General features: G+C 40.8%; 1 protein-coding gene across 4 annotated transcripts; it reads left to right on the top strand.

Annotated features, from left to right (window-relative positions):
* The first annotated feature begins 1,519 nt into the window (after positions 1-1,519).
* cysltr1 (cysteinyl leukotriene receptor 1) lies at positions 1,520-11,284 on the top strand. 4 transcript variants are annotated; one of them, XR_004020490.1, is made up of 3 exons: positions 1,520-1,690; positions 2,508-3,704; positions 11,231-11,284. XR_004020490.1 is itself a non-coding variant. In XM_030739889.1 (3 exons), the coding sequence occupies exons 2-3, from the start codon at positions 2,516-2,518 to the stop codon at positions 3,548-3,550; spliced, it is 936 nt and encodes a 311-aa protein (XP_030595749.1). In that variant the 5' UTR covers positions 1,520-1,690; positions 2,508-2,515; the 3' UTR covers positions 3,551-4,313. The 4 variants fall into 4 exon arrangements, 3 of the variants coding, with proteins under 3 accessions (XP_030595749.1, XP_030595748.1, XP_030595747.1); XM_030739889.1 differs by lacking the exon at positions 11,231-11,284 and having other exon boundaries at positions 2,508-3,056; positions 3,156-4,313; XM_030739888.1 differs by lacking the exon at positions 11,231-11,284 and having other exon boundaries at positions 2,505-4,313.
* Positions 11,285-12,090: the final 806 nt, after the last annotated feature.

A 12,090-nucleotide genomic window follows, 5' to 3' on the forward strand; every position in this document is an offset into this window, starting at 1 on the left:
AGTGCTGGGGCAAGTTAGCAAAAGAAGTTTTGAGTAAACAAGCCATTTCAGTCAATTTTGTAAAAGTCTGAGTAAATTAGTTAAATCCGCTCTCAGATCAAAATCTCTGATGATGCACTTAGCGTAGTTAGCATCTCTACTTCCCACCCACATTATTGGATTTTGCAGATTACTACAATTATGATCCACAGAGAAACCGCAGCAGCAGAGAGTGCACTCAGCTCAGCCACCATTTGTTTTCCACCGCACATTCACAGAAGCAATGTTATTTTTAATCTGTGATCTGCGCACGTCTTTTTTGAATGTGCACTTTAATGCACTGATTAATGATTAATGAATGCAGATTCTTCTCTGCGCTATTAAGGGTTTTGATTGGTGAGATCATCTCTTGCCGAAATTAAGATTCCGATCTCAGAGAGGTCACACAAAGGACAGTTGCGTACAGTAAATGCTCATGTTGAAAAATAAAAGCTCTGTGGTTTGGAGCTCACTTAATTCATGAAATGTAAAATGGAATGAGTCAGAAACTGCAAACGCACAGATGCCCTTTCAATGTGTCTCAAAAGGCCTGCTTCTCCCTGTGCCATTACTAGTTTGCCACTAATGCACAATTAAGTTAATAAACAAATGACTGTCTTATCATGTGGAGTCATGGGTAATGACACAGAAGGCTTTGTTTTTCCTTGCTGGTGCTGAACCACTTAAAGGGTCACAGATGAATTATCTTGCCCTTCCATCCCAAAGGCCTTTCAGCTGTGAAAATGACTTTGCCCATTTCCACTGCAGTATCCGCACTCCATTAACTGAGTGTAAACCACATTCATTAGCAACATATGTTCCAGGAAACACTGCAGAAAATTTGGTTATTTTCTTTTCTTTGTGAACCAAGTATCTGAGCATCTTTTTTTCTTTACTTCCTCTTTATCATCGCCTGGATCAGCCCGAGTTACACCTTGTTCTGACATGTTGGGGCAAAACAGCTGCACCAAACTCCTGAACAACACGTCACAAAAAATGAATCAGCAAACTGACTCTGCGAGCTCCGCTGTCACACAATACAAATACTTTAAATGTGCCTCAGTGTAAACACTTGTCGAAAGGTGCCCAGTGCAATTAGATACTATGTGCATGATATAATTTTGGAAATGGCTATGTAAACATGGCGTGACACTCAAACAGGTCAGGCAAGAAAATACAAACATCTGAGTGAGAAATATGAGAAAATAAATAAAGAAGAGTCGGTGTTTGTATTATACCGGTCTTCATCACGGGAAAGCACAAGCCGCTCAGGGCGTGTATTCATGAGAAGCGCATACTTGCCTATCAGGATTAGCCAGTAACGGGCACGAAAATTAATAATAGCAAATTAGGACAAATGAAATTTAAAAAATTGCCAACAGGAAACCAGTAACAACAGAACACCTTTAAACTGGTGCACTGTGCATGAGCTGCAGTGCTTGTGATGTCACTGAGTTTGATGTGACCGTGCTGTTAAAGAGAAAGGCCAGCCCCACTTCAACGAGCTTTCAAAGAACTGAGGATCTGAAGACACAGCATCATCCCACCGCTGTCAAAACACCTAGCAGATGAATCAGGCACTCGGTCTGAGGCAGCTTTCCAGTCGTGCGCGTCAAGAGGGGGGGAGAAGAGCAACATACCAGCTGCTGTTTTTGAAAAAAAGGATTCACCGGTAAGGAGAACATGCCCTAACTGGATTTGAGTTTGCTGGAACGTAGGTTTTTATTTTTGTGATTTTTTTTTTTTTTTTTTACTTCTGCTGAGCGCAGTGAGTGACCGAGAAGGTACTCAGCAGCATGCAGCCACATATTTTATGACTTACTACTATGTTTGAGCAGTGCAAATATTACAATTGTGACTTTCAAGTGTGCTTTGTGTATCTCTTTCATTTGAAAGGTGGAAGAGCAACAGAAAGTCTGTGTGCATAAGTGAATGAATGAATCTGTAATTTCATAATGGTTAATGTGCTGTTTGAGACAAAATGTGTTAGAGATACAAAGAAAAACAAGTTTGCAGTAAAGTGCATGACATTTGATGTAACAAATACGCATGATTTATCACCTGACAGTGCTAAGTTAAGCTATTTGCTGTCCTCATCCATCAGTGAAATGGAGTTTGTCATCTGTCTATTAAGACTAAGTCCATGACAAGTTAGAATGTACCATTAACAGTGTATCAGCATTTAAAAAAAAATATAGAAATTAGCTTATGAAACCACAAACAGAAGCTTTACCATGTGACAGGATGGAGGTCTAAAGTGCTTATCTGCTTTCAACGTTTCTTACAGAGTCTGCACGACAGGCTGACTATCTCGTAAACAATCTACCACATCAGGGTTTCAGCACAGTTTTTTTCAGCTTTGTTTTTTTTCTTGCATGCATTATTTTTTTTTTTTTGGTGGGGGGGGGGGGGCACCGACCTGCCCACATTCTCTTTCACTTTTTTTTTTTTTTTTTAAATTATAATGCAGTTTCTCTCTGTCTCAGCAGCCACACAAATGGAGAATGTGACAGTCAGCCTACAGGACAACTCCACTAAGTGCGAGTCCATCGATGACTTCCGTAACCAGGTGTACTCCACTGCCTACTCCCTCATCACTGTTTTAGGCCTGGTTGGGAATGGCTTTGCCCTGGTGGTGCTTGTTAGAACGTACCGCCAGAGCTCACCCTTTCACGTCTACATGTTGAACCTGGCTGTGTCTGATCTGCTGTGTGTCATGACGCTGCCGCTGCGAGTTCTCTACTATGTAAAGAAGGGAGACTGGAACCAGGGGGATTTCCTCTGTCGCATCAGCTCCTATGCCCTCTATGTAAACCTCTATTGTAGTATTTACTTCATGGCTGCTATGTCTGTCACACGTTTCTTGGCTATTGTTTTCCCTGTGCAGAACCTGCGGCTGGTGACAGAGAACCGTGCACGCCTTGTTTGTGGGGCTATCTGGGTGGTGATCTGTCTTTTATCCTCACCCTTCCTGATATCTGGCCAGAAGTTTGATCCAGTAACAAATAAAACCAAATGCTTTGAGCCACCTCCACCAGGTAAAAGTTTGACAAAACTAATCACACTGAACTATGTGTCTCTGATGATTGGCTTCGTCCTGCCCTTCCTGATCATCCTGCTTTGCTATGCCGGCATAGTCCGAACCCTTCTTTCCCGCACCCATGCTGCCCGCCGTCAGCGAGGCACAGGCACCAAAGCCATCCGGATGATTGTCATCGTTCTGCTGACCTTCCTAGTCAGCTTCATGCCTTACCACGTGCAGCGCACCGTGCACCTGAACTCCCTGTCTCGGGCCAACGCGACCCACTGCGAGACGGTTTCCATGCAGAAGTCTGTGGTGGTGACACTGTGCCTGGCTGCTGCCAACTCGTGTTTCGATCCACTGCTTTATTTCTTCTCCGGGGAGGGTTTCCGCAGCCGCCTGTCCTCCCTACGCCACTCAGTGAAGTCAAGCACCATGCGCCGCACAAACAGGCTGAAGCCTATCACAGGCTCAGACTCAGGGGAAAACCACCAGCTGAAGACAGGTTGAACAACACCATGCAAAGACAAGTCGGCAGACAAGCACATCTTTATTAAGGGCTCAGGGTGACTAGTGCTCTCACGCAGAAAGAAGACAGAAGTTTTTAAAAATTGTTGCCGGATTTAAGTATTTAAACAGAATGTCTCCAGAGGATAATTGTCATGTAAGTTGATATTTATTATCCCAAAGTATTTGTTAAATATTTAAGTGATGTTCTGTGTTGCCAGTATAATAAAAACAGCCTATTATGTTTTAAAGATTGTGGTATAAATGCAATTATATACATTATATCACTGCCTGAATGTATTTATATTACAGTGTAGAAGGCTGTGATGTTTTAGCTGGAGTGTCAAGAAAGTTGAGGTTTGAACATTGCGACTTGCATATGAAGGGTTAAACTCTGCCTCATGTATGTAAAATACTGTAGAAAAACAGCACGCTCAAGACTGTGGATCTTTACATTTCTTTATGATTGTTCCATTTCATTTTCTTTTTTACGTTTTTTTTTTTTTTTTTTGGATGCCTTTGTGGAAATGTCTGTTTTTCTTTATAAGTTATCATTTCTTCATTGCTTGTTTTCATGTGTTTTTGGTTTACTCTGGGACCTCTAGGAATTTTGAACATTTCTTTTTAAGTAATAAACGTTTACATGTTTTTCAACGTAAAGGCCCAAGTTGGAGGAAAATTTGGGGATTCTGGAGTGCACCTTTAAAGCAATAGTTGACATTTTGGGAGATTATCACTGTACTCATGTGAAACTGCAGCCAAATGACTGGGGGGGGGGGGGGGGGGGGGGGGGGGGGCTTACTTGGCTTTCTCCAAAGGTAACAAAGTCTACCCACAGGCACTTATAAAGCTCACTAGTCAATGCACATATTTAATCTTTCCAATATTTCATGCTTTAGCTTTATGCTAAACTAAGCTTTACATGAGAGTGATGTCAGTCTTTTTACCTTTCTTATGTTAGCAAGAAAAAAAATAACCTCATTCAACAGAATGTCCAACTATTCCTTTCAACACTTGAAAATGTGTTACTGTATCCAATAACTGCACTAATAAAAAAGTCCATATGTGTTCACTTGTGATCATCTGCTAAAAAAGTCCATTAAGTTGCACAGAGACCTCATGAACAGTTACACACTCTGACCACTGGGGGTCAACACCGGTACAAATATTGCTATTTCTTCCCTCAGTGTTTTGGTGCTGCTCATCATCTCCCTTTACATACTATCTTTTGGGAAAACAACGAGCTGCTGTTTTCATTCCTAGAAGCTGTGGAGGTCTTTCATAAATTGAATTTGTGCTAAACATATAAGTCATGAGACAGTTTGGATGGTATGTGAGCATACAAACCCCGTTTCCCAAAATATGCAGGACAGTGGATGATTAGCTAATTTAAGCCATCTTTTTTTTTTTTAATTGACATTCTTTGCCCCATGTTTTTCCTTAAAACTTTCTCTTTTCAAAAGCAGGCTTATATTAACTGAAGCTGTGGGGGTAAGGAAAGGCTATGAGCATATTTCATCCTCCCATAAAGCGACAAGAGCCATACAGCAAATTGTGCTTCGGGGGTAATTTAGAAATACAAAACAACAGTGAGAGAAGACCAGACTGCTGAGGCTGACCCTGCTGATTAGAACATAGAAGACCACTGTATTACTACTTCATACACAGATAATATCAAGCACATGATCGGCTCCCTCCTCCATTGGCACAAAAAGCCGTTTGTCTCAGTCTGCAAAACAGGGCTATCTATTCTATAACAGTGTTAGTGTACCTTGCTGCAAGGACACTAACTATACAGGAAACATAGAAACTCCCTACTTGATTCTTACTCATTTGTAAAGAGGGTATAGACAGTAGTGCACCATTTTTCATCACAGGAAGTCATTCATACTGCAGCTAAATTGCTGTTTAATTGATTTGTATCATGCTTATTTCTGGCTCTGTATTGTTATTCAAGAAACCCACCAGATTAGCTTTACATGAGCCACTGTTCAAAAAATATTTTTTTAATTCATTAAAAAGGCCCCTTTTATACAGGCCCTCCGCTTAAGGTTATAAGGCCCACCTTACAAAAAATAAAACCTTTCTTCTGATTGGACAGCATCTGGAAGCCTGGTGAGGGGCAACCAGTGTTTGTGAGCTCTGTCTTATCCCCCTTAAAGGTTCAAAACCTGTAAAGCTACTAAGTAATCCCTTCCATTATCAACTGGAAGGGGTCAACTTTAAAATCAGTTTGAACTCGCTGGAGCCCAAATCCAGGTCAGACAGACGTCCACAGCACGCATATTACATCTCTGGCGATGATGATGATTGCGATGATGTGCACTATCCATTATGTGCAGACATGTGTGGAAGCAGAGCAAGTAAATGAGTGAATTACTCCGTGATGAATCATTTTAACAGGTGCAATTCCTTTTACTAGCCACTTTAGCCAATATGCGTGACGTAGAGGCGTTAGAAGGAACTTAATAACTCCTGTGGCACGTTAGCAAGGAAAGCCTTGATGATGGAGAGGGGATGGCAGCTCCTACCGCAGCCGGTTTAACACAATGGGCAAGTTGAACAGGCGCAAGCTGCACCAGCATTTCAGAGCAATATCTGAGAAATAACTTGATTGCCCGTGTTGCACAATGCTCAAGTTTTTGAATTCAGCTATGATATTTTTATTTTATTCAGCAGCAGTAATATGGTGTTTTAATCTGATCCAGTGTGTCATTCAGGTGTGTCAAACTGTGGAGGAAGATTTGTTTTTCTTTTTACTTGCCTTTCTGCAAAAGTAAATGGAGTGACACTCATATAGGACTTTCCTGCTGTACTTGAGCACTTGAACCACATTATACATGTCTTCATTCACCCAGGTACTTTTTTTTCCTACATCTAACATCCATGCAGACGTTCACACTCTAATGAATGCATCCGAGGCAACTCGATGTTCAGGGGTCCAAGGATACATTGGCATGCAGACTGGAGAAGCCGGGGATCAAACCACCAACCTTCCATTCAGTGGGTGACCTGGTTTACCGCTTGAGCCCCCCCCCCTCAAAAAAAGTCACCACACACCACTCACTTTGCATGCTTGAATATGAATGCCTATAATGTTACTCAAATAGACTGTTTTGCAAGTGTCTGTACATGGAGAGACGACCATGTCAAATATGCTGTATATGTCCATTACTGTAACCTTATACTGAATGAAAAAAGCAGAAAATCATCCCTTTAAGGGGGAACAGACTTATTTTTTACAACATGTGTTAATGCTTACCCTGCGAGATGAGAAACAGTTGGAGGAGCTTCCTGGGAGAGCTGGTTCAATGTCAGGCATTTGGCCTTTCTGTCATATTTTCAAATACGGTAACCTATATAATTAGAAAAGCTTTCCAAAGTTGTTTTGAAGGATTTTGTTTTAAATATGCTTTACACAAAGGAATCACAATGGCAAATAGTTTGAGAGGAACAGGGTTTGAATATTTTGTTGATCACAATGTCTTATTGTTCTTTGTGTTAGGGGCTCACGGCCAATCTAGTTTAGGACTTTTATGAAGCTGATCAAAAACAGAATGGCCCAAAGTGATACAGAAATATCCCACAGCTGTTTATGCATTCGCTAACACCTAATTAATGGGCACTCAATAGCATCATCATCTTATATCATTACAGTTATTTACTGAGTTGCTAAGAGGTCCTTTTGGAGAACTTGTTTTTCCCTTTGCACTTTTACAAAGTTAAAATAAACCTGTGAACAGTAAAGGCGGCCGATACTGCTTCTCCATACCTTCACTGCCTGATGAAGTCTTTCGAACTAGCGTGTAACAAAAGCTTTCTGTTGAAACTCTGAAATCTCTAAGCACAAGCTGATTTTTTTAGACCGGAGAAAGCACATCCAGAGCCAAAGGCCATACATATGCAGCATGTTCTCATCCCCAGGGCGTCACATACTGGCATTCTGTGAAATGCTGCTTGCGTCACAGAGATACACACAAGGTGTCCTTTGGCTCTGGTGCCTTGAGGCGGTGTCTGCAGCGATACTGAATGCAGGGAGATAACAGGCTTCTTTTCAGGAGTGACAAAGTGTGTATCAGCAGGCTGGAAGTGCAGCAGTGGAAAACCTCACACGCTGGTCAGCCACAATACCGCACTTTATATCCTGTCTGGGAACTTTTCACTTTTTTTTTTACTTTCGCTTTCACTCGCTGCTTGGTTAGGTTTAAGCACCATAAACTACTCAGGATTAAACGGCCTGATTTAAATATACAGTTAGGTCCATCCATTTTTGGATGAAAACACATTTTTTTAAATTAAATTAAAACTTTTCATTTTACCGAGATGCGACTGAAGTGCCAGTTTTCAGCTTTTGTTCAAGGGGTTTGACCAAAGTTTTGCATGAACTGTTTAGGAATTACAGACGTTGTTAAAAATGCCCTCGCACTATGTTCAAAAGTAATTGGACAAACAAACATAATTTCAAATATAAGGATTCCTTTAGTCAGTGACTGCTTAAAGTCTAGACCTCATGAATATCACCAAATGCTGTGTTTCCTCCCTTGAGATGCTCTGCCAGGACTGCAGCCGCCTTCAGTTGCTGCTTGTTTGTGGGTCTCTGCTCTCAGTTTTGTCTTCAGTTACTGAAAACCTGCTTTTTTTGGGTTGAGATCAGGTGACTGACTTGGCCGTTGAAGAATATCCCAGCCTTGAGAAACTCGCAGTCTGTTGCAGTGTGCTTTGGATCATTATCCATTTACACTGTGAAATTCTGTCTGATCGGTTTTCCAGCACGTGGCTGAATCTGAGCAGAGAGTAAAGGCCTGTGCACTTCACAATTCATCCTGCTGCTTCTACCAGCAGCCACATCAACAGTAAACACTTATGACCTGGTTCTGCTGGCAGCCATACATGCCCATACTATTACATTTTCTCCACCATGTTTTTGACATGGTGGAGGTGCTATGCTATGTGCTATGCTTTCTCCTCCCATCATTATGCTCTTGGTTTCATCAGTCAACTTTTTTAGACTGGTTTAGATGTTTTCGGTCGAACTCTAATCCGACCTTCCTGTTGCTGAGTGTAATCGGTGGTTTGTACCTTGCTGACTGTCACTTCAATCCCATCTTGACTGTTTGATTGAAAACCCACTGTGGTGGTGCAAAGCGACATTATTAAAAAACCTAACCTGACTGTAGCACTCATCTACTCTGACCACTTAAAGTGCTTTCACTATAAAAGCCACATTCTTACTCTGTACATATAGCACTTCTATTACACACAGACATCCATGCATGCACACGTCCATAAAGTTGCAGGTGCGGTACAGATCTTCAGCATGCAGCTCTCTACCATCATTTGCCAAACTGATGTAAAGCAGCCATGAAAGCTCGTGTAAAATCTTTTCATTGTATCTATTGTAGAAAGCAATAAAAGAGCATTAACCCTCAGAACCAGCTGATCGCAGCCTGCCTGCAAAGAAAAAAAACTCTACTATTTTGAGGTTGTTTATTTTTTTCCCCCTGCTACACTACAACATTACAGTGGATCTTATTTTCTGCTTTGACTCATAAGAGAATGTCACTGAGGTGATCACCCACGGTTTTCCAAACTCCACGATGTAGTTTTGTTTTACACCAAGGCTGTTTTTCAAATCTGTATTGAAATTCAAACCGTGTTGAAGTTCAGTCTGCTCAATGTCTACCTAATCTTTTTTTTTTTTTACAAGGATTTAGCATCAAGCCTTTCTTTGGCTTCTTGACAAGGGACAGCAGTTTCCAAACTCTCCATAGAGACTTTGGTTTTTCATTTTGGCCTTATGGTTTTGGAGGTATTAGTAACTGAATCTGGCCATGTTTTTCAAAAATACTCTAAGCGGTCTGGAGCTTTAAGAACCACTGGACTCAAGCGATACCAGGCAATTACCCAGACCTCTGCCAATCAGAGAAGACCATTAAAAGCAAACAGTGCGCCTGTTGTACTAACCCTCCAGACGAGGGCCCACCTCCTGCTCACAACCTTTGCTCTAACGGGCTATTGAGGAGTGCAACGGTGTCAGTGACAGTAATTGTGTATCCTATTGAAAATATTTTTAGCCAGCTGTGTATTTTTGTTCACACTGTGACGCACGCAGAGAGAAAGGCCCCTTCAGTCTGCATGACTTTAAAAATGTTATCATCCCATCGCTTCTCCAAATCATATAAAGCCTTGTGGCATTTGTTTTCCACAAAACAAGTGGAAACGAGGGATATTTTTAAAACACATTGAGAAGTGTGGAGATTTTAGAGTGTTGTACTTTACTGTTTGTATGTAGCACGCGCGTGTATACCTGAGGGGAGCTCAGCGGGCATCAGGACATTGAAGTAGGTACTGTTAAAAAATAGGATTAAGAGTTTGGAAATACACTGGTCTGCTAGAATCATTTTACCCCACATCTAACTTTTCTCTGCATCTTCCTAAAACTCTAATGTTTTTCATGACTCTCTCCAATATTTCACATTAATCATAGTCGTTAATTCGCTGCCTCCTTCGATTAAACAGCAACTGTTCATCGTAAAAGCTACATTCACTGCTCGTTCTGAATGTCCTGCCAGCTTTCCTCCCTACTAAACAGAATAAATAAGACTCCTCTGGAGGCTTGAACATGGAATGAAATTTGCATTTGCAGATTCCCAACGCCCTCCAACTCTCATGCTCCAAGAAGCCTAAATCTTGTCTGAAAAGTCTGAGCACCAGTGACCAAATGAGTCACAGACCTGCTGATGTTTTACCAACAAAACAAAACAAAAAAAACAAAAAAACTGCACCGTGAAATCCTCATGTAAGCTGGATCAGATCAGTCTGAGCAAAACTTCACAGCTGTGTCCACATTAGGAGAGGACTTTAATGGCAAAAGCTGTAAATATTTGGCAAAAAAAATTATTTTTAAAAACTTTGAGTTTGGGAAGATTATTCAAACAGAAAGCTCGTTGTTTGGGATTAAAAGAAATGGTCAGTTTGCAACTTTCAATTTGAGCCTTTGAGGTGGAAAACTGCTTTGTAAATCTAAGAAAGAGAGGATTTGGAGCTTTGCAGCAATGAAACAATGAGCATGGAAATTAAGGAGAGGACAGCTGTGATGCAGAGTCCACTAAAATGCTGCGCAGTGAAACTGGGTCATTCTGCTGATAGCCCGGTTGGACCTCCTCTGTTTTGCTGTCTTGTACACACCACTGCCAGTACATTAGTAACACATACTGGGCTGTTAGAAAGCTTGATTTTCCTCAAGACACATTGGTTAGGAGATGTGAGTATGCTGTCCGAGTTACCCACACCAAAAAGACCACTTCAAACACACAGTGGCTCTTGAGGCAATAAAGCAAATAAAAACATGTAAATGCAATTTGTTTCCTATGAATAATTACAAGTGATAGAATAGAATGCCTTTATTGTCATTATACAGGATGATCAGCTGATTTGTCATTTATAAGCATGGCATGCTTAAGCCACGCACTTGTTACATGGTTTAAAAGGCTGTGAGTAGCCAAAACAACAAGACAACAGAATGCAGTGTCTTTAAAAACATTATATATTAAATTAAGGATTGTGTGAAGGCATATGCTGAAAGCGTGAAATGGTTGTGTTTTTATTTTGTACCTTAAGGCATTTTGTTACTAGCAACCTGTTGAAAACGCACATCATTTGTTCCCATTTTGGCCTCCCCAGAGCCCAGACCTCAGCATTATTGAAGCAGTGTGGGGTCATCCTGACAGAGAACAGAACAAAATGCAGCCAACATCCAAAGAAGAGCTTTGAATGTCCTTCAAGGAGCCTGGAGAACTGTTCCTGAAGACTGCTTAAAGAAATGACAAGAAAGCTGCCTCAGAGAGTTCAGGCTGTGTTGAAGAATAAAGGTGGTCACACCAAATATTGACTTTCAAGCTTGTTAGAATTGTATAACGTATTCTTGCCTTATATACGGTATCACTATGTATATGTGCCCGTGTTTCAATAAATCGCTGCACAAAAAAAAAATTGACAATGACAAATTATATTCTACATGTATTACAACAGCATGGCTTTGTAAAATAGACTAAATTAGCCGGTTTGTAGTCCAAAATTGTCCCCCATCAAAACCATTTAGATTACAGAATGGAAAATACGACAAATGAGGGCCTGAACTGAACTCATGTGTCAAGCACAAATGGGAAAACATTTTACTTTCAAAGTTTCAGTGATTGGTGATCGGTGTCACATACTCACAGAGCGTAGTTAGATAAAGAAACAGGGCTCTTTTTTTCAGTGTTAAAAAAAAACATCTTCTGGCATCAAATTCTGAATTACTATGTATTTTTCAATAAAACATTAAATAAATCCACAGTTTAAACATTTGACATGTTAACTTTATAGGCTTTCCAAAGAAATAAATGGTTTGGAAATCACTGCTCTCTGTTTTTACTGTCTTTTATCCGATGTCCCAGCTTTTTTTGGCAACAAGCCTGTACTACTGCAGGCTTGAGTTTAATTTAATTCAGGCTCTCCTTACTGAGCAGCTCGAGGCTGATAATTCAGCAGAAAAGAAGCAA

This window comes from Archocentrus centrarchus, chromosome 10 (genome assembly GCF_007364275.1).
Source record: "Archocentrus centrarchus isolate MPI-CPG fArcCen1 chromosome 10, fArcCen1, whole genome shotgun sequence".
Lineage (NCBI taxonomy): Eukaryota > Metazoa > Chordata > Actinopteri > Cichliformes > Cichlidae > Archocentrus > Archocentrus centrarchus.